Source organism: Oryctolagus cuniculus, chromosome 11, assembly GCF_051225735.1.
Source record: "Oryctolagus cuniculus isolate XC-2025 breed Fujian yellow rabbit chromosome 11, ASM5122573v1, whole genome shotgun sequence".
Taxonomy (NCBI): domain Eukaryota; kingdom Metazoa; phylum Chordata; class Mammalia; order Lagomorpha; family Leporidae; genus Oryctolagus; species Oryctolagus cuniculus.
Window position 1 is genome coordinate 95,865,944 of NC_142877.1, and position 23,043 is coordinate 95,888,986.

Genomic DNA, 23,043 nt, shown 5'->3' on the forward strand with positions numbered 1-23,043 from the left:
CCAATTGCATCACTTCACAGATGAAGAAACCAAGCCGAAGAAATAACTAGCTTGTTTGATAGTAGTCAGTCATCCAATGACGGAGTTGTAATTAAAACTTAGTTTCCAAGGTCTCAACCCAGTAGTCTTTCTACCTTCTCACAATGTTTCTCATTCATCTCTCTGATACCAATCAAGACATTTAATTTTCTAACCTCAGCTTCATCACTGATATGCTGTAGGAGTAGGACAAGATCATAAGTCTTTCCAGCTTTAAAATTCTAATTCCATGACTCATTTGGGCCCTAAATTGGCTAACTTAAAAGTAGGTACACAGGGGGCTGGCATTGTGGCATAGGCGGTAAAGCCACCACCTGCAGTGCTGGCATCCCATATGGGTGCCAGTTCAAGTCCTGGATACTCCACCTCTGATTCAACTCTCTGCTATGGCCTGGGAAACTATTAAGATGGCCCAGGTCCTTGGGCCCTGGCACCCGCATGGGAGACCAGGAAGAAGCACCTGGCTCCTGGCTTCGAATTGGCGCAGCTCCAGCAGTTGCAGCCAACTAGGGAGTGAACTAGTAGATATAAGATCTCTCGCTCTCTCTCTCTCTCGGCCTCTCCTTGTCTCTCTGTGTAACTCTTTCAAATAAATAAATAAACTTTTAAAAAAATAAAAATAAAAAAATAGCCTGTAAAAAAAAAAGTATATACACAGAAACTAAGTCAAATAAACTACCAATCCCTCAAATATGTTTAGTTTTCTTTTGGTTATTTCCAAAATTCTAAAACTTAACTGACTGGTTGTTAATAATTAAATGAAAGTGGTTTATCTATCAAAAGCAACAAGTATAATGGGGTAAAAAATCAGCCAAGTCAGTAAAAAACTAAGACCATTACAACTAATTACAAATGACATTACTAGTAATTAAAATGGGCGTATAGACATCACACAATTAACTTCAGGAAAAGAATAAAAGTTTTTAAAATATCTAACATATAATTAAAATTGATCTACATATTTTAGGCAAGGTTAGAGTACAGAATATTTAATTCATCAAATATGGACAGACAAGAAAACATATCAAAATAAGGGTTGACAATATAGTTTTGAGAAGCAACCCTTTTTTTAAGCCTTAAAATCACTTAATAGAAAAGAAGTGCAAACAATAAAATTTTCAGAACAGAGCATGTGGGCCATGCTGAAATTCCCAGAAAATTAAAGTGAAAATCTATTACTTGGCACGTAATAATCTAACAGAAATTCTAATCTATTAGCTGTGGATGTCTGTTATAAAAGATATGTTGAATATTGGTTTCAAGGAAACAGAACAAAAAAGTCATAAAATTAAGATCTATACTAAATTTTCTATGATGCAAAAATCCTAGAGAAAGATATCCAAACAGATTACTGTCATAATTCAGGTTCCCAAGGAAACACTTGCATACTAAAATCTGCATGCAGCAGGTTTATTAGGACACTATCGCAAAAACAACACCCTGTGTGGGCACAAGGGAAGCATGGGGTAGAGGGAGAAGTTGAACAGTATTGAATGGTAACACAATTGCAAGAGCAGCCTAAATTAATCCTGAAGCAGGAAGAGTCCTTCAAAAAAGTCCCTAATCAAGGCAAAGGGATGAGTCTTTGTATCTTCCATACCAACAAGCAAGCTGCTTACAGGAAGGGCATGTGATCATGAGGAAGCATCTTTCTGAAAGGGCAATTCCCAGAAAAGGAGATGCAAGGATGAGCCATTAGCAGCCACAATTGTAGGCATCCAGGGGATGTGTCTTCCCCCTGGCGGTTACTACAACAATGAACCTTACTTGCATTTAAGATACTGTGAAGGACCATACCCCATGTTGTGGAGAGGCGAGCAGATCTCAGAAGAGAATGCCTAATAGTTTCTGAAGCCTACTGTATGGAAGATGTTGTGACAGTCACCTTATGTGAGTTATCAAATTTTATCATGGAATCCTTGCTTCCTAAAGATATCTTTTTCATCCTTCAACAAAGATGCTAGAGAAAAAGGTAAAAGGTATAAGGATTGTTATACAGCACACCTAAAATTCTACTTTAGATATACACATGAACCACAGACTTAAAATCCTGGTTCTTCCTTGGTTTACATCTAAAACTTGCATCCTGAAAAACACTAGAAACATCACCTAAGTGGTACCCTCACTGGATAGGCAATGAAGCCCAGGGAAGCTCAATGATCGGCCTAAGACTAGAGAGAGAGAAGAGGGAAACCTGAATGTCTGTTTGGTTTGGTTTGGTTTGGTTTGGTTTTTATTCCAAATTCAATGACTTCTTCATTTGTTCTGGGTTCCTTAAATCAAAACTTAACAAAACCAAAATAACATTGAAGCATAAATCTTGTTCTAAACCTCAGAATAACAACTTCCCCCTAGATCAAGTGCATTTTCAAATAATTCACCTAAAATTATTGTATAACAATTAAAGAAATGTCAATGTCTGCAGGGTGAAATACTTAATATTTTTATTAACAATATTAGCTAACATAAACTCTATGACAGACACAACTCTAAGGACTGTGTTTGCTTTATATGATTTAATCCTCACAACAACCCTTACAGTAAAAACCAAAAGATCGTCCCCACTTAGCAAAGGGAAAACAAGACGTTAAAGACACTAACTTGTGAACAGAAATTGATCACTAGGACTAGTGAGATGGCATTGGTACATGCCACCTTGATGGGATTGATTGGAATCCCCTGGTATGTTTCTAACTCTACCGTTTGAGGTAAGTCAGCTTGAGCATGTCCCAAATTGCACATCTCTTCCCTCTCTTACTCCCACTCTTATATTTAACAGCGATCACTTTTCAGTTAAGTTTCAACACTTAAGAATAACTGTGTATTGATTACAATATTCAACCAAAAGTATTAAGTAGAACAAATAAACAAAAAAAAAATACTAAGGGGGATAACGTATTAAGTTGTTCATCAACAGTCAGGGCAAGGGCTGATCAAGTCACCGTTTCTCATAGTGTTCATTCACTTTAACAGGTTTCCTTTTTGGTGCTCAGTTAGTTGTCACCGATCAGGGAGAACATATGGTATTTGCCCTTTGGGACTGGCTTATTTCGTTCAGCATAATGCTTTCCAGATTCCTAACAGGGATCACTTTTCAGTTAAAATTTAAACACCTAAGAATAATTATGTGTTAATTACAGAGTTCAACCAATAGTACTAGAAAAAAAAAATACTAAAATGGATAACGTATTACATTGTAAATCAACAGTCAGTACAAGAGCTGATCAGGTCACTGTTTCTCACAGTGTCAATTTCACTTCAAAAAGTTTCCCTTTTGGTGCTCGGTTAGTTGTCCCCGATCAGGGAGAACATATGATATTTGTCCCTTTGGGACTGGCTTAATTCACTCAGCATGATGTTTTCCAAATTCCTCCATCATGTTGCAAATAACCGGATTTCGCTGTTTTTGACTGCTGTATAGTATTCTATACAGTACATGTCCCATAATTTCTTTCTTTCTTTTTTTTTTTTTTTTTTTTTTGACAGGCAGAGTGGACAGTGAGAGAGAGAGACAGAGAGAAAGGTCTTCCTTTGCCGTTGGTTCACCTCCAATGGCCGCCGCGGCCGGTGTGCTGCGGCCGGCGCACCGCACTGATCCGATGGCAGGAGCCAGGTACTTCTCCTGGTCTCCCATGGGGTGCAGGGCCCAAGTACTTGGGCCATCCTCCACTGCACTCCCTGGCCACAGCAGAGAGCTGGCCTGGAAGAGGGACAACCGGGAAAGAATCCGGCACCCCGACCAGGACTAGAACCCAGTGTGCGGGCGCCACAAGGCCGAGGATTAGCCTACTGAGCTGTGGCGCCGGCCCCATAATTTCTTTATCCAGTCTACTGTTGATGGGCATTTGGGTTGATTCCAAGTCTTAGCTATTGTGAATTGAGCTGCAATAAACATTAAGGTGCAGACAGCTTTTTTGTTTGCCAATTTAATTTCCTTTGGGTAAATTCCAAGGAGTGGGATGGCTGGGTTGAATGGTAGGGTTATATTCAGGTTTCTGAGGAATCTCCAGACTGACTTCCATAGTGGCTTAACCAGTTTGCATTCCCACCAACAGTGGGTTAGTGTCCCTTTTACCCCACATCCTCTCCAGCATCTATTGTTGGTAGATTTCTGACTGTGAGCCATTCTAACCTGGGTGAGGTGAAACCTCATTGTGGTTTTGATTTGCATTTCCCTGATTGCTAGTGATCTTGAACATTTTTTCATGTGTCTGTTGGCCATTTGGATTTCCTCTTTTGAAAAATGTCTATTGAGGTCCTTGGCCCATCTCTTGAGTGGGTTGTTTGTTTTGGTGTTGTGGAGTTTCTTGATTTCTTTGTAGATTCTGGTTATCAACCCTTTATCTGTTGCATAGTTTGCAAATATTTTTTCCCATTCTGTCGGTTGCCTCTTTACTTTCCTGACTGTTTCTTTTGCAGTACAGAAACTTCTCAATTTGATGCAATCCCAAATGTTAATTTTGGCTTTGACTGCCTGCGCCTCCAGGGTCTTTTCTAGGAAGTGTTTGCTGGTACCTATATCTTGCAGGGTTTCTCCAATGCTCTCTAGTAATTTGATGGTGTCGGGTCATAGATTTAAGTCTTTAATCCATGTTGAGTGGATTTTTGTGTAAGGTGAAAGGTAGGGGTCTTGCTTCATGATTCTGCACGTGGAAATCCAGTTTTCCCAGCACCATTTATTGAATAGACTGTCCTTACTCCAGGGATTGGTTTTGGATCCTTGATCAAATATGAGTTGGCTGTAGATGTTTGGATTGATTTCTGGTGTTTCAATTCTGTTCCATTGGTCTATCCATCTGTTTCTGTACCAGTACCATGCTGTTTTGATTACAACTGCCCTGTAGTATGTCCTGAAACCTGGTATTGTGATACCTCCAGCTTTGTTTTTGTTGTACAAGATTGCTTTAGCTATTCAAGGTCTCCTGTGTCTCCATATGAATTTCAGCATCATTTTTTCCAGATCTGAGAAGAAGGTCTTCGGTATCTTGATTGGTATCGCATTGAATCTGTAAATTGCTTTTGGTAGAATGGACATTTTGATGATACTGATTCTTCCAATCCATGAGCATGGAAGATTTTTCCATTTCTTGGTATCCTCTTCTATTTCTTTCTTTAAGGTTTTGTAATTCTCATCGTAGAGATCTTTAACATCCTTGGTTTAGTTTATTCCAAGGTATTTGACTGTTTTTGTAGCTATTGTGAATGGGATTGATCTTAGTAGTTCTTTCTCAGCCATGGTATTGCCTGTGTATACAAAGGCTGTTGATTTTTGTGCATTGATTTTATATCCTGCTACTTTGCCAAACTCTTCTATGAGTTCCAATAGTCTCTTAGTAGAGTTCTTTGGGTCCCCTAAGTAAAGAATCATATCATCTGCAAAGAGGGATAGTTTGAGTTCTTCCTTCCCAATTTGTATCCCTTTAATTTCTTTTTCTTGCCTAATAGCTCAGGCTAGAACTTCCAGAACTATATTGAATAGCAGTGGTGAGAGTGGGCATCCCTGTCTGGTACCAGATCTCAGTGGAAAAGCTTCCAACTTTTCCCCATTCAATAGGATGTTGGCCGTGGGTTTTTCATAAATTGCTTTGATTATATTGAGGAATGTTCCTTCCATACCCAGTTTGCTTAGAGTTTTCATCATGAAAGGGTGTTGTATTTTATCAAATGCTTTCTCTGTGTCTATTGAGAATGTGATAGTTAATGATTTGCATCTACTGCTATTGTCCATGCAACAAACATACATCTGTGTAACTAAACTGTTATTGTTATTGTGTTAAATATGTCAACCAACTGTAGAACATGCAATGGCCATGATCCATCCTAAACCAAGCTGTCTTACCATGATTCATTTGGAGAACAAAGCCCAAAATAATCAGGTTAATACGATTCTATGACTATTGTTCACTGATCAAATGTGATCACTTGGGCTCAACAGCAGTCATTCACAAGCTGGCTAGCAGCCAATAAAACGGCCCAAAAGTCAAACAAAAAATTAAAATTTGTCCCAACACAGAATTAACAATAGCTGAATCCTACACTTATAAGACCATCAAATTATAAACTATGAAGAGAAATGATCAATTAGCTGTACAAACTGGTACTAAATTGATACAGAGTGAAGTCGTGAGGTAAAGTGAGGGTATACAAGGGACATGAGTAAAGTGAGGGTATACAAGGGACATGAGTAAATCATAGTTACAACTCTGCCAAAGTTTCAAAAAACCATTGACTCTGAGTGTACAGAATGAGTTGGCAATAGATACAAAAACACATAGATACAAGGACACAAACATGTACAGGTCACTGAATCTTCTGATAGCTAAACCCTACAGTGAAAATTTTTAAAACTCTACCATAGAGGTCCCAAATAGCACTGTCTTGTATCCTAGAAAGCTTTCCAGCAAAAATGTCTCAGAGGTTCATCCCCATATCATATTTTTTGTTTTGGACTTATATCAATTTCCATTTTTTTTCTTATTTCTTTTCATTTCCATCACTATCCTTTTATTTGTGCAAATCCTAGAACCAAAAAACCAATATCACTGGTTTAGAGCCACAGGAAATTCTGATTTATAAAAGAATGATCTATAAAAAATGTGCTTCACAGTGCCACAATTCCTTTATAAAAGGAGTAATAAACCCCATTGCACCCTAGACTTCAGTAGACTAAACTGGCTATGGACGCCTCACCTACAGGAACAACTTTATTGGCCTGACAGAGATCTACGTATGTTCCAACAAGAAAAGATGAGAAGGACATTTCAAATTTAGATTTAGATTCTTCTCTTGGGATTTGGGACAATAGGCCACTTGGCTATTTGGAGTCCTGAGAAAGCAGCAGTGTGGAGGAAAGACAAAAAAGTAGAGGCAGGGGCTGGCGTTGTGGCACAGTGGGTTAATGCCCTTGCCTAAAGTGCCAGCATCCCATATGGGTGCTTGTTTGAGTGTCGGCTGCTCCACTTTTGATCCAGCTCTATGCTGGCCTGAGAAAAGCAGTAGATGACCCAAGCAGTAGATGACTCAGGGCCCTTGCACCTGTGTGGGAGACCCTGAAGAAGCTCTTGGCTCCTGGCTTCGGATCGGCGTAACTCTGGCCATTGCAGCCAATTGGGGAGTGAACCATTGGATGGAAGACCCCCCCACCCCCTCTCTCTGCCTCCCTTCTCTCTGTGTAACTCTCTCAAATAAATAAATAAATCTTAGAAAAAAAAAAAAAAGCAGAGGCAAAAAGCTAGCAGCTCATAAGACAGTATGAGAGAGAACTGCCTCTGGCCTAGACACTATTCTAGGTCTTATTATTGAGAAACCCGACTAACTATACAGCCATTCATGTTCACAGATTACTGTGAAATATTACAGTAAATCCTTCATTTCAATTTAAACTGATTTATTTATAATCCACAAAAATAAAAGTAAGATCATGTCCAGATTATACTCATGCATTTACTATTTCATTATTTTGCATTTCCTTTCCCCTCCCAGTTCTTTTTTGTTTTTTTGTTTTTTTGTTTTTTTTTTTTTTTTGACAGGCAGAGTTAGAGAGAAAGGGAGAAAGGTCTTCCTTCCGTTGGTTCGCCCCCCAAATGGCCGCCACAGCCAGCGCACTGCGCCAATCCAAAGCCAGGAGCCAGGTGCTTCCTCCCAGTCTCCCATGCAGGTGCCAGGGCCCAAGCACTTGGGCCATCCTCCACTGCCTTCCCAGGCCACAGCAGAGAGCTGGACTGGAAGAGGAGCAACCGGGACAGAATCCGGCGCCCTGACCGGGACTAGAACCCGGGGTGTCGGTGCCGAAGGTGGAGGATTAGCCTAGTGAGCCATGGCGCTGGTCCCCCACAGTTCTTAGAAGAGTAGTCTGTGTTCCCTGTTTCAATTTCCTTTCTTCCCAGATAATCATTTCTCTCTATGACTCTCTTGAAATTGAATTGAGCATGTTCTAATTGTCCCATTCAGTGGACACTTCTCAGTCCTTATTTGACTTGACTTCTCTTCAACATACTCACACATCTAATACTTGCCTCTTCTTGTCTCATGAGTGCTGGGCCTGTATTTCTACCTGCAATGAACATCTCCACTGGAATGTCTAAACTGCTAGTTCACAGTCACGTTCCTCCCCAAAACTGTTTCTCCTTTTCTACCCTTACCCTCAGTCCATTCCAACAGCTATCCAAATTACTCACAAGTCAGGAAGTCCTATGAATTCACTTACATTGTTTGCAAATCAATCTAATCTATCCCTAAAGTCATTACTGAACTCAAGCTTTCTTCATCCCCTGGACCTCCAGACACAGGTCTATAAATCCTGAGCCAATGAAGAGACCCAAAAAAATTTTTTTAAGGATTATAAATTATTCTAACATGCAACAATTTCAGGAACTATAACTTTCCAGCAGTACTTCCCTTAATATAGCCATTCTCTCCACAAAGTCACCAACTAGTCAACATATATTATGGGAAAATCATTGGGGCCACTGTGGCAAAGCAGGTAAAGACACAGCTTATGGTGCAGGCATCCTATATGGGTGCCAGTTTGAGTCTTGGCTGCTTCACTTCCCTGCTAATGTGCCTGGGGAAGCAGTGAAAGATGGCTCAAGTATTTGGACCCCTTCTGCACCTACATGAGAGATCCAAAAGGAAGCTCCTGGCTCTTGGCTTCAGATAGTCCAGCTCCAACCACTGTAACCATTTAGAGAGTGAACCAAGCAGATGGGAGATCGTCTCTTCGTCTCTCCCTCTCTCTCTCTGTTAAATCTGCCTTTCAAATAAATAAATAATCTTAAACAAAAAAAAAAAAAAGAAAAACAAGAAAACCATTAACCATCAGGTACTATGTTAGACTCTCGCAAAATCTCCACTCTCAGGAGTGACAGAGGCAAAAAGCCAGCAATTGGCCTCAAATGTCAAGTAAACAAATGACAAAAGTAATGTAATAAATTTTCTGAAGACATTTAGTATAACAGCTGGTATACAGTAGTCTTTATTAAATGTTGGATATAGTGCAAGTACTTAATCATTCATTAACACTATGAAGTAGGTACGATATTCATACTACAGATAAAGCAACTAGGACTAAGAAAACTCGAGTCTGTACAAGATTTTACCCTCATGACTGGAGACGCCCAGGGCTTAAATGCTGATCTAATTTTAAAAGCCTATTCTCTTAACTAGGATGGGGTGCTCTCGAAACAGGTAAATAACTCCTCGTGTCTCCTGAACTAAGAAATGTGGACAGCCAGAGAAGGGAATAAGTTGTGAGAAATAAAATTAGTGAGGGATGGCAAAGTTAGACACATACAGAGGTATGTGGAGGTGAGCCTAAGGTGGTATAAAGGAACCAAAATATTAAGGCTCTAATGTCCCAAGATAAAAAGTCTGGACATCTGCTATGGGCACTAAGTAGTCAGCAACAGTCTTCAGGTTGAAGATAGGTAGAAGAACAATTCAACTGATTCTCTTTTTATGATTACCTGGGGTAGGAGGGAGGACAGGTGTTTGGTACAGCAATTAAGATACCACTTAGGAGACACCAGCACTGTGGCACAGCGGGTTAAAGCCCCAGTCTGCAGTGCCAGCATCCCATATAGGCACCAGTTCCAGTCCCAGCTACTCAATTTCTTTTTTTTTTTTTATTTGTTTTACAGGCAGAGTGGACAGTGAGAGAGAGAGAGAGAGAGAGAGAGAAATAAAGGTCTTCCTTTGCCATTGGTTCACCCTCCAATGGCCACTGCGGCCGGTGCACAGCGCTGATCCGAAGGCAGGAGCCAGGTACTTATCCTGGTCTCCCATGGGGTGCAGGGCCCAAGGACTTGGGCCATCCTCCACTGCACTCCCGGGCCACAGCAAAGAGCTGGCCTGGAAGAGGGGCAACCGGGACAGAATCCGGCGCCCCAACTGGGACTAGAACCAGGTATGCCGGCGCCGCTAGGCGGAGGATTAGCCTATTGAGCTGCGACGCCGGCCTATTCAACTTCTGATCCAGCTCCCTGCTAATGTGCCTGGGAAGGCAATGAAGGAGGCCCCAAGTACTTGGGCCCTTGCACCCATGTGGGAGACCCAGAAAAAAATCTGGTCCCTGCATTCAGATTGGCTCAGCTCTGGCCATTTGTGGCCATTTGGGGAGTGAACCAGCAGATGGAAGACCTCTCTCTCTCCTCTCTACTGTTTCTCTCTCTCTCTCTCTCTCTCTTTCTCCCCCTCCACTCCTCCCCCTATTCTCTCTCTCTCTCCCATCCTACCTCTCTCTAACTCAGCCTTTCAAATAAATAAAATAAATTAAAAAAAAAAAAGATACCACTTAGGATACCCGCAATAGATATAAGGATGCCTGAATTAGAGTCCTAGCTCTGCTTCCAATGCAGCTTCCTGCTAATGCACACTCTGGGAGGCAGTAGTGATGCTCATGGATGTGGGTCCCAGCCACTCACGTGGGAAACATGGATTGAGTTTCTGGCTCTCAGGTTTCAGCACGGCTCAGCTCTGGTTACTGTGGGATTTGGTGAATGGACCAGTGGAAAGAAAAATCTCTTTTTTCTCCCTGTTTGTCTGTCTGTCTCTCTCTCTCTACCTTTACAATAAAATGAAAACATTATAAATTTTTTAAAAAATATTATCTGGGAAAATATTATTGGATGGTTTTCCTTATTACAAATTTGATCATTTAAAAATTTGGGTGGAGTCCTTACTGTATAAGATTCAAAATTCTTCTACTTTTCCAGTCTTCTGTGTTCTAAGTATCCCTACCCATATCCAGAAATACAATCCCCTATTCTATGCTAAGTTATACCATGCTCTTGCATTTGCCTGGCCCTATGTTTAAAATGGCACTCCAGTGTTGTGAAGTAGCTGGTAAAGCCTCTACCTGCAATACCATCATCCCAGATGGGCACTGAATTGTGCCCTAGCTCCACTTCCAATTGAGCTTCCTGCTAATGGCCTAGTTTGGGAAGTAGTGGAGGATAGCTTAAGTACTTGAGCTCCTGCCACCCATGTGGGAAATTCAGAAGACGCTCTGGTTCCTGGCTTCGGCCTGGTCTGGGCTGGCCGGGCCCCGGCCATTGCAGCCATCTGAGGAGTAAACCAGCAGATGGAACATGAGTGTCTCTTTCCTCTTTCTCTTTCCCTCTCTCCCTCTTGTGTGTGTAACTCTGCCTTTCGAATAGATAAATGAATAAATATTTATAAATAAATACATAAAATGGTTTTCTTCCCCTTGCCCATTTCACATATATCCTCTCCAAGACTTTCAATAATCTTCATTCTCTACCTTCCCCAACTAATTTTCCACCAAAGAATGAGTTGCTTTTTATTTCATGTTCCCAAATTACTCTTCTGTGTACCTATTACAACAATTATCACACTGCTTCGTTATTTTCAAGTACCCTTCTCCTCTATTAAAATTACAAGACTTTTTTACGCATGACTTTTTTTTTAAAGATTTGTTTGTTTATTTGAAAGGCAGAGTGGTAGAAAGGAAGAGACAGATAAAAAAATATCTTCCATCCCTGGTTCATTCCCCAAATGCTTTTAACAGCCAGGGTTAGGCCAGGCCAATATCAGGAGCCAGAAACTCGCTCTGAGTTTCCCACATGGAAAACAGAAACCCAAGCACCTGAGCCATCATCAGCTGCCTTCCAGGTACATGAACAGGAGGCTGGATTGGAAGCACTGAATACACAGAATTTGAACCAGACACTCTGATATGGAATGCAGGTATCCAAAGTAACAACTTTATCTGCTATGCCACAATGTTCATTCTAAGAGATCTGCTTGCACATTTTTATCTCCAAGCAAAGCACAGTAGTTAGTACAGAATAAACTATCAGCAGTATGTCAAATGAAATCTGAGCTGATTCCTCATCTACAAAAAAAAAAATCAGTCTTGGTCTGTTTTCTGGTGTTAGAACAACTGAAGAAGGGAATTTATAAAACAAAGAGGTTTATTTGGACTCATGGTTCTGGAAATCCAAAAGCAAAATGCCAGCATCTGGTCATTTGTTGAGGGCCATGTTCTGCTCTAGGCATGGCAAAAGGCAGAAGGCAAAGCATGCACATGTAGAAGAGAGGTCACATGACAAGAGACTGAAGGAAAGCACAAGACTCACTCCCTAACAACCTGTTCTCATAGGAACTAATCCCCCCTCAAGAGAACTAACCCAATTTCTTGATAAAGATATTAATTCATGAGAGTAGTGTACCCAGGATCCAAATCACCAACACTACCACAATGGAAATCAAATTTTAACATGAAAAAAGAAATTTCAATGTGAGTTTTGGTGGGGAAAAAATCACATCTAAAATCACAGCACAATGTGATAAAACTGTTTCTCAAAGAAATCTGGAGTAGATAGTTACAACAACAAAACACCAACACATTAGCAACAGCTAATATTTACAGAGAGCTTACTGTGTGCCAGATACTCTTTTAAGAGTTCTACATGTATTAATTCATTTAATCTTCACAAAAACTCTATGAGGAATGTATTTCTGTTATAACTATTTTACTCCACAGAGAAGTCAAGTATATCTTGCCCAAAACCATACAGCTGGTAAATGGCAATCTGTCTTCAGGATTCACGTTCTTAACAACTAAACTATGCTGTTTCTTTAGCTCAAACAAAAGATAGCTAGGATTAGAGAAGAAAACTTAGTCCTAGCTTTGGTTCCCTTATATCTTAATCTCTTCTTTATTCTTAACAAGCTAAAAAATAATAATAATAATTTCATTAGCTGATACTTTTAAATACGTGCTTCAATAAATTAAGTAATAATGTCATCAAAATTAAATGTGCAACACTTCTGGGAAGCTTTCCTCATACTTCAGTTTAAACAAAGGCCCTCCTCATGGACGCTCTTGAGGCTCCCTATGCTTTGCCCACCTAACACTCATCTAAGTATGCAATGGTAATTACATGATGTTTTTGAACAACTCCTCTCTCCTCCACTGGACACTAAGTTCCACAAGCCTTCATCTCTGTTTTATTCATCACTTGTAGCTATAGAAGTAGATCCATAAAAGGTGCTTTGGGAATAGCTATGCTTAAAATGTATCCTTTATTCATCATCTTTATTCTCCTATACTGTCAGCAACCCTATGCAAATATCACAATCACTTAGTGCTTGAAATATTAAAAATTACCTGGTTTTTGCTTATATTTTCCTGTATTTTAATACATTATATGCAACACTAGCACATGAATCTTCCTAAAACATCCCTTTAACATTTTCTCAAAGATATTAAATTCCTAGTAGGTGCCAAGTACAACTCATTGTTTACCCAAATTGTATTGATTTTTCTACTGCTTACAAAGTTCAAAATTTCACTAGAATCATCTGCTTTAAAAACAAAAGGGAAAGTCTATACCATTTCCCACTAAAAAAAACCCCTAAGATCCTTAGAGATGTAGCTAATTTCAAGGTTGGGAAAGCGTAGGTAAAGAATACCCTAGGTATATCTCATTAGGCCAAAAAGTCATGAAATACTCATAAAAATGAAGGAGAGAGTCTAAAGGACACAGAAGCCATCCCGAAGGGGCTCCTGCTGTTCAAACATGACACAATTAAGCACAATACTGTAAATTTATGAGTTCACGTCAGAAAGACAGAAAGCCAGCCAGCCACCCAAGGACCTACTGGTAAATGAGGAAAAGTAGTAGAGTGGAAAAATCATCATTTTGCAGCCATGATATTAAAGACTGGATCAGGCAGGAATCAACAACAGTTGCTAAATCTATGAATGAATGGATTACTGTGGCTATTGTAGGATTGAGTTAGATACTAATAGAGTAGGGTTTTTATTTTTTTTTTTTTTTTTTAAGATTTCTTTTATTTTATTTGAAAGGCAAAGTTACAGAGATTGAGAGGGAGACACATCTTCTATCCACTGGTTCATTCCCCAGATGGCCACAAAGGCTGGGTGTGGGCCACACCCAAAGCCAAGAGCCAGGAGCTTCTTGCAGGGACCCAAGCACCTGGGCCATCCTCCGCTGCTTTCCCAGCACATTAACAGGGAAGTAGATCAGAAGTGGAGCAATCAGGTATCAAACTGGCACCCATATGGGATTCGGGAGTCATAGGCAGCACCTTAATCCACTGGGCCACAGTCCCGGCCCCCGTGTAGGTTGTTACAAAAGTAAGTTCAGTTCCTGCCCTTCTGCCTTCTGCCATAGATGAGCAACATGAATGCACTTGCCAAATGTTGGTCCCTTCATCTTGGACTTTATCCACTCTATGGTATTTTGTTATAACACCACAAAATAAGCAAAAAGGGGAAATATATTCTTTAAAATACTATAAAATAAAAATAAATGCTATGTAAATATTCCAGATTTTTTTTTTTTTTTTTTTTTTTTTTGACAGCTAGAGTAAGACAGTGAGAGAAAGAAAGAGACAGAGAGAAAGGTCTTCCTTCCTTTGGTTCACCCCTACAGCCGGCGTGCTGCGCTGATCCAAAGCCAGGAGCCAGGTGCTTCCCCTCGGTCTCCCATGCGGGTGCAGGGCCCAAGCACTTGGGCCATCCTCCACTGCCTTCCCAGGCCACAGTAGAGAGCTGGACTGGAAGAGGAGCAACTGGGACAGAACCTGGGGCCCCAACCAGGACTAGAACCCGGGGTACTGGTGCCATAGGTGGAGGATTAGCCAAGTGAGCCACAGCACCGGCCAATACTCCAGATTTTAAAAGGTTGGAATAGGGGCCAGTGCTGGGGCATAGTAGGCTAAGTCTCTGCCTGAGGCACCGGCATGCCATAAAGGTGCCGGTTCATGTCCCAGCTGCTCCTCTTCCAATCCAGCTCTCTGCTTATGGCCTGGGAAAGCAGTGGAGGATGGCCCAAGTGCCTGGGACCCTGCACCTGCACAAGAGACCCCAAAGAAGCTCTTGGCTCCTGGCTTTGGATTGGCCCAGCTCCAGCCATTTGGGGAGTGAACCAGCAGATGGAGGACCTTTCTCTCTGTCTCTCCCTCTGTCTGTCTATAACTCTGCCTCTCAAATAAATAAATGAAATATTAAATAAGTATATAAAAAGGCTGTAACAACATGACAACTAAATAGGATATCTAATTTTAACTAACTGTATTCAGGAGGTTGCAGGATGCTACAAAGGACACAACTAGACTAACTGTGAAACATTAATGATGGATAATGAATTGAACCAATGTAGATTTATGAAGTGGGGAACTATACTGTAATTATGTAAGAGAAATTCCTATTCTTCATTGAAATATTCAGAGGTGAAGGTCCATAACAGATCTTCAAATGGTTCAGGGAAAAATAAATCACATACATACGCAAAGGGGGTTGATGAAAGGGAAGGAAAAAAAGAGATAAAAGAACAAAGTAAGCAAATGGGACAAAATGTCAATGATAGGTAAATCTGCATTAAAATGTGTTCACTGCATTACTTTATTCTTGCAACTGTTGGCAAGTCTGAAACTAGTTCCAAAAAGGAAGTTCAAAATTAGTACACACACACACACACACTCACACACATTTTCATACCTGTACTGTCCAATATAGTAGCCCTTAGCTACAAGAGGCTGCTGAAGAGTTGAAATATGGTTAATACAAATTGAGATGTGCCACTAGTATAAAATACACAAAAAAATTTCAAAAACTTAGTACAAAAGAAATTTCTCATAAATAATTTCTGTACTAATTACATTTTTAAATACTTTAACTACATGGGATTTAAAAAATGAAAATTTTAAACATTTATTTAGTTAGTTAGTTAGTTATTTGAAACGCCGGGTTACAGAAAGAGAGGTAGAGAAAGGGGAGACAAGTAGACATCTTCTATCTACTGGCTCACTCTCAAAATGGCTGCAATGGCCTAGCCTAGGCCAGGCTGAAGCCAGGAGCCTCTAACTCCATCTGGGTCTCCCACATGGGTGCAAGGACCCAAGCTCTTAGGCCATCTTCTGCTGCTTTCCCAGGCCCATTATCAGGCAGCTGGATCAGAAGCAAAGCAGCCAGGACATGAACTGATGCCCATATAGGACACCTGTGTCACAGGCAGTGGCTTAACCTGTTTGACCACAAACCTGTCCCCAGAAATAACATTTTAAAAATCAGTTTCACCTCTTTACTTTTTAAGAATATAACTACTAGCAATTTTATCTTACACATGTAACTCATAATTGCTTTGGACAGAGCTGAGCTAGACAGTCAAGCACCTCCAAAATAAGGTGTTAAATTTCTCTGCACAATTTCTCTATAGGAGGCTTTGCTCAGTGGCAGGAGGTTACGCTGCCTCTGCAGCACCAGCATCCCATATGGGCACTGGTTCATGTCCCAGCTGATCCACTTCTGGTCTAGCTCCCTGCTAATGTGCTAGGGAAAGCAGAAGATGGCACAAGTCCTTGGGACCCTGCACCCACACCAGAGACCCAGAAGAAGCTCCCGGCTCCTGGCTTTGGCCTCGCCCAGCACTGGCCACTGCAGCCATTTGGAGAAAGAACCAGCAGATAAAGAATCTCTCTCTCTCTCTGTAACTCTGCCTTTCAAATAAATAAAATAAATCTTTTAAAAGAAGTCTCTTGGGGCCAGTATTGCGGCACAGTAGGTTAATTCTCTGCCTGCAGTGCCAACATCCTATATTGGTGCTTGTTCTACTCCCAGCTGCTCCTCTTTCGATCCTGCTCTCTGCTATTGCCTGGGAAAGCAGTAAAAGATAGCCCAAGCCCTTGGGCCCCTGCACCCACATGGGAGACCCAAAAGAAGCTCCTGGCTCCTGGCTTCAGATCAGCACAGCTCTAGCCATTGTGGCCATCTGGGGAGTGAACCAGCAGATGGAAGACCTCTCTCTTTCTTTCTCTCTCTCTGCCTCTCTGTGTAAATCTGCCTTTCAAATAAATAAATAAATCTTTAAAAATTAATGTATTAGTCTGTATGCCTGTTCTGATGCACTATAGACACACATAGAAAAAAAATTTCAGAGGCTGGCACTGTGGCATAGTGGGTAAACCTACCTACCGCCTATGATGCCAGCATCCCAAATGGACACAGGTTCCAGTCCCTGCTGCTCTACTTCTGATCCAGTTCTCTGCTGATGTGCCTGGGAAAGCAGTGGAGCTCTGTCCAATTACCTGGGCCCCACCACCCATGTGGTAGACATGGAAGAAGCTCCTGGCCCTTGGCTTTCGACTGGGTCAGCTCTGGCGGTTGCGGCCACTTGAGAGTGAACCAGTAGATAAAAGACCTTTTTCTCTGTCTCTCCCTCTCCCTGTTTGTAACTCTACCTCTCAAATAAATAAATAAAATCTTTTTAAGAATAAATTAAAATATATATAAGTAAATGTATCTTTCTATTTCTTTCTGCTATAAATAGACATCTGTCTAAAAGTCACTTAGTTTTAAGCTATTTAACTGCAGACATTGTGTCTTCACTGTCCTAGCCCCCGTGCTAGCACAAAGCAAGTGTTACACATATTTGTGAAAAGACTTAGGAAGAAGTGGAGGCAAGAGGAATGAACCCATTCCCATCTCTGATTCTTTGCTTACACTGTAACTCCTTCCTGAAATGAAACTTTTCTTCTCTTCAAAACTGTATCTCAGGCCCATTTTCTCCAAGCCAAGTACTTGCTCTGATCCTCCTCTGTACTACTACAGTCTTTGTTGTCTCTGTCACTTACTTTGGCATTTAATCATGTACATTCCTCGAGGCAGACCTTGGGCCTGGTATTTTGTTCCTGTATCTTCCACAGTGATAGCACGATGTCAACCATATCAGCTGAACAGTGAGGAGGAGGGCAGCTAGGTGTCAGGAAAAGGAACATGGGATTGGGAGCTGCTAAAAGGATGGGGAGATGTAAGAATTTGGCTGAAGTCTCCAGTAATCTTTGGTATCTACTGTCACCTTAGAAAAATCACTTAATCTCACTCAGTTTCTATTTCCTCATTCTTAAAATCAGAGAGAGAAGACCTCATGACATAAAAGAAGCCCTTTTAATTCCACAGTTCTGAAATAAATTCATTTTTTTCCTTAGCAGCATTACTGAAATCTACCAGTAAAAGGAAATCTAACCCCCTACTGTTACATCACAGGGAGTTCCTTAAGAAGAAAGAGCAGCAAAGTTTACAAACTACTGAAGGGACTAAAGGTTCACCTTTCTGGCCACTAGGCCCTTTAAATTCGTGTTTTCTTCAAAGGATTATTAAGCAAAATGACACATATTAGAGCTACTGGGTTGTTTTCCCCAAGCCCTTTCAAGCTTCAGAGAGATATTTTTCTTTAATAAGTGAATGAAAAAAGAGGAAGAGGAGGAGAAGTGGGACCAGAAACTTCCTTAAAGTAACATAGGATCTTATTTGCAATTCTTAAGGACTATGACTTATAACTGATCATAAGCTCATTCTCCCTTTCTTCTTTAAAAAAATGTTATTTAAAGGACACTATTCAGAAGAAAATCACAATAGCTAAAGTGAAAAGATCATATAAAAACAGAATCTTAAAGAAGTGCAAAATAATTTCAAAGCATAGAGACCATTTCAAACAACTTTCTAAATCAGAACTATAGTTTTATTTTTATTATCTTGATACCTATACTGTGAAATAAATTTATCAGGGTAGGGTGAGATAAAATGGTTGCCATATTACATAATTTAAAGATTCAACACCACTAGTAGAATTAATAAAACACATATTCTAAGTTCCAAATTAGCAATACAAATCACAAAATTTCTTTAAGACTTTTATCAAAATGTAACTATCAAATGCGAGCTTAACACTGACCTACCTCCCAGATAAAAGCTAACTCCTTCAAAGGAACTCTAGATTTTCTCAGTTTGTCACTAGCTACCTGGGTTGCCTCATCTCCTGCCAGTCCCTGAATATCATCTCTCTCCCTAAATCTAACTGCTCACTCTCCCTGTCCCACATTATTTGCTCCTTTTATGAACCAATGCCTTTGTAATTGCCATTCTCTGAGCCCAATCCATCCTTCCCTCTTTTGACTTGTGAATATGCCCTCTTCCTTAAAGCTTTTCCCGACTGCCACCAATAACCTCCCACAAAGTGGCTCCCAGGGCACTCTTCACACTTCTATTGAATCGTACTATAATTACTTCTAAATGTCCACCTCCCTGACTAGGCCATGAGTTCTAAAAGGAGAGCACATATCTTATCAAACTGTTCCCCAGCCTCTACCATAATGCCTGGCATTCACTGCCAACTCAAGTATATGAAATAAAAGAAAATTAAATAGTGGATCTTCTTACTAAAGAGTGCCTACATTAGGGCTGATGTTTGGTCTAGCAGTAAAGATGCTGGTTAGGATACCTAAGTCCCATACCGGAGTGCCTGGGTTCCACCCCTATCTCCAACTCCTGTTCTGACTTTGGTCCCAGCTCCGGACTCCAGCTTCCTGCCAATGCAGACCCTGAGAGGCAGAACTGAGCCACTCATGTGAGAAACCTGGATTGAGTTCCTGCCTGCAGTTAAAAGGTTGTGAGCATTTGAAGCATTAACCAACAGATGGTAGCTCACTCTTTTTCTCTGTTTCTGCCTCTCAAATAAAATTTGCTTTTAAAAGTCCATACATTTAACACAGTGGTTCTCAACCAGAGGCAGTGTTGCCCTTGGGGGACATCTGGAAAACTCTGGAGATATTTTTAATAGTCATAACAGGGGGGAGGACATTTTGGGGAAGGCTACTGGCATCTAGTGGGTTAAAGTCAGAGATGTTGCTAAGTATCCTATGGTCCCCAGGACAGCTCTCCATGACAAAGAATTATCCTGATCAAAAACATCAATAGTGCTGAGGGTGAGAAACTCAGCTGTCAACTGACTTATTCAAATGTGATGATTCAGTACTGCAACTCAGCAAGACCCACAATAAATTCCAATTTTGTACTTCCAACTGAAACTTCTCCTAACAGTTCATATGTACACACCAACACTAAAAATGATCCTTATATAATCTTAATGCTTAACAACATTAAAGAAAAAGTACTGGAAAGCCCCTCTTACTTCTGAAAACTAACCCATAACTACCACAAGCTACTTTTAAATCAGTAAACACTTTGTAAACTTTAAAGCAACTCACAGGCAAACTAGCTTTCCCCTGTGGACCTATAACAGAAACAGAATCTGAGGCATGAGGTAATCAGTTTCTCCAGGGCTGATAAAAGAAAATCTCTTAAGTACCACAAGTAAATCATACACAGATGTCTTGCACAAAGGAACAGGCGGAAAGTGTAAAGGGCATGCCCTTGCTACTGCCAAATTCACTGCTTATCAAGGGCTCAAAAAACTCCAACAAAACCACTGCAAAAAAATAAAAAACAAATGTCAATACAGAGGGTCAGATACAGAAGTTAACTATTCCTGCCCTTCATATATGACCAAGTCTTACATGCCTTGAACATTTCAGGAAAGCTGTGCAGAAGCAAGAACACTCCCTTTCCATCCAACTGGATGACTCAATTCCGGTTGAATACCACAAACTCACTCATTTCTTCTGCCTTTGAACTTGTTAGTTATCCTACTCCCTAAGTAACCAACTGATGGGTTTGGCACCTACTTTTTTGTTAACACCTATTAGTCTCAAAATCAAGAAGAACGCAAGCTATACAAAGCAAAAACTTGAGTTCAGTAACTCTTACAGGAAGAGAGAGTTTAATTATGTTATTTTAGGAAGTGCTTGGTAAACAATCCACCAACAGCTCTCTCGTTACATATTCAAGGTTTTCCAGATTTCAAATAGAGATACACTGGCAGAAATCGAAGAAGTGTGTACCATTTGATAAAGCTTAGTACGGTTTTCTTTTCAGATAGCTAAAATAAGGTACTTGGGCTTGGAAGGGAAAACGCATTTTTAATTAAAAAAAAAAAAGTTTCCGACGGTGAGTAATATCTTCCTTCTCAGCTGACTTCGCTATTAAGTGCCAGTCCTACGACTGGGCCCACGCTAGGCCGGGTCTCGCCGCGCCGCCCTCCAGCGCTGTCCACATGGGAAGGCGACGCCGTGTGGGGCAGGTGCGTGTCGCGTCAGGTGGAGGGCCCGGCGGGCGGGGAACCTGGGGGAGAGCTAAGCACGCCGCCCGCCATCTCCCACGGGCCGGACTCCAGCCCGGCCGGCAGGGCGTCCCACAGGCACCAACTCTCCATTTTCACCCCCATTCCGGGATCCCGGGAGGGACGCGCGGCGCCACACCCTCCAGCTCGCAGCCCGCTCGCGCTGACAGCCCCACGGGGGCTCCGGCCTGCCGCCCCGCCGCGCTCCAGCCGCCCTCCCCGCCCCCGCGGCTGGCCCCCGGGCCGGACGACCAGGCCCAAACGGCCTGCGGACTGCGGGGCCTAGAGAAGCAAGGGGCCCGCGCTGAGGAGGGGGCTCCCGCGCCGCCGCGCCGCGCCCGCGGCCCGGGGCCGGGGCTCTCCCGCTCACGTGCTGCCGGAAGGACGGTTTCACTCTCTTACCCTCTGCAAAATCCTCCTTAACATGGTTTAAACACCTCCCGGCGCCGCCGCGGTGACTCTCCGGACCCTACTCGGGGCCACTCACTCACTACTCGGGGGCGCGCGGGCCGGGAGGGACTGGGGGAGGAGATCGGGATGAGGCGGTGGCGGCGACCGCTCAAGCGGCCCCGACTTCCCCACTGGCGGCGAGAGGGAGCGCGAGCGAGCGAAGCAGCGACGAGGTAGCCTCCGAGCGCCCGCCCGCCGGGCTGCCCCCGTAACTGACAGCTGGGCGGGCCCGCCCGCCCGCGGCCGCCGAAGAGGCGGTACCGCCGCCGCCCCGCCCTCCGGTCTGTCTGTCCGCCGAGGGGGGCGGGGCTGGGAGAGGGCTAGCCTGGGCCTCGGACCAATCGGAATCGGCAACTGCGTGGGCGGCTGCGTGACGGACAGGCGGCAGGACGCTGGCGCCGCGCTCCTTCCGGCAGGCGGGAGGATGCCGCGGCCAACAAGCGCACGCCCGCCCTCCGTCAGGAGGCCGCACCCGTGCGCAGCTCGCGTGCCCGCGAGGGTGACGGGTGGGGACCTCGGTGGCTTGGAGTGGGGGAGTCCCTGGCCCGGGTAAGAAGAAGGGGGCCCCCGGCTGATTGGAGCGCCAGCGCCTCAGGCTGTTTTGTAAAATGTGGCGGCGCCTGGAGCTGACCACGGCGTGGAGCCGGAGTTGGATCCTCGCGACTGCTGACTCGACCGCCTCGCCCCTGGGTCCCCGCAGACGTGTTTAACCGGTCTGCTGGGCGTCCTCCGCTTTTCCAAAGCTCCCTGCTCCGTTCTTGCTTCTCGTTTCAGCCCAAGAGAATGTAGAGAATCAGAAGAAAAGGGTGGGAAGCAACTGGAATTTGAGTTGGCAGAACACATTTGAGGTTGTCCTGGGGCATATTTAATGGGCTCCTATATTGGGTTGCACTTTCTGTTCTAAAGCTCCTACTTGGCCTCTTCTCCAGAGGAATTTCAAGTCTTCCTCTGATAATAGACATAAGAAGCAAACCGTCATTAATTCTCTGCGTTACAAATTAAAAAAAAAAAAAGGCACAGATAATCATCGTGCAAATAACCAAGACATGGACTTGGAACTGACCTCCATGCGCAATGTCATTATTTAAAGAAAAAGTACCTGCGTCCTTCCTTCTGCCAGTATTCATGAGCCAAGAGGCTTGTGTAGGGAGCTGCTGATTGGACATGGGTGCTGCAGGACTGGGAGACAAACTTTGGAGTCCACCAAGCATTAAAAACCGAGGCCTTGTTGGAAAGTACTTCCAAATTGTCTGGTAAAAAACTGCATAAAATATCTTTTAAACGAGTTAATGTGAAAGTATTTTTAAGATTTTTATTTTATTTGAAACACAGAGAGGAAGAGAGCTTCCATCCGCTGGTTCATTCCCCAAATGGCCGCAACCACCAGAGCTGACCCCGTCCAAAGCCAGGGGCCAGGAGCTTCTTCCACGTCTATGAGTGGCGGGGGTCCAAGTAGTTGGACAGAGCTCTACTGCTTTCCCAGGCACATCAGCAGGGAACTGGATCAGAAGTAGAGCAGCAGGGACTGGAACCTGTGTCCATTTGGGAT

General features: G+C 42.6%; 1 protein-coding gene and 1 long non-coding RNA gene across 5 annotated transcripts in view; one reads left to right on the forward strand and one right to left on the reverse strand.

Moving 5' to 3' along the window:
- EEA1 (early endosome antigen 1) overlaps positions 1-21,732 on the reverse strand; it is a 177,745-nt gene extending 156,013 nt beyond the window's left edge. For 2 of the 4 annotated variants that reach the window (XM_051846534.3, XM_051846533.3), the window contains exon 1: positions 21,447-21,708. In XM_051846534.3, coding sequence (XP_051702494.2) covers positions 21,447-21,470 — 24 coding nt within the window. In that variant the 5' untranslated portion in view covers positions 21,471-21,708. Of the gene's footprint in view, positions 1-21,446 lie in introns of all 4 variants that reach the window. The other 2 variants (XM_051846531.3, XM_051846532.3) reach the window with 2 other exon arrangements.
- LOC138844407 (uncharacterized) overlaps positions 20,890-23,043 on the forward strand; it is a 46,187-nt gene continuing 44,033 nt past the window's right edge. Inside the window, exon 1 of the long non-coding RNA XR_011380193.2 lies at positions 20,890-21,005. This is a non-coding gene — a long non-coding RNA (uncharacterized LOC138844407). The remainder of the gene's footprint in view (positions 21,006-23,043) is intronic.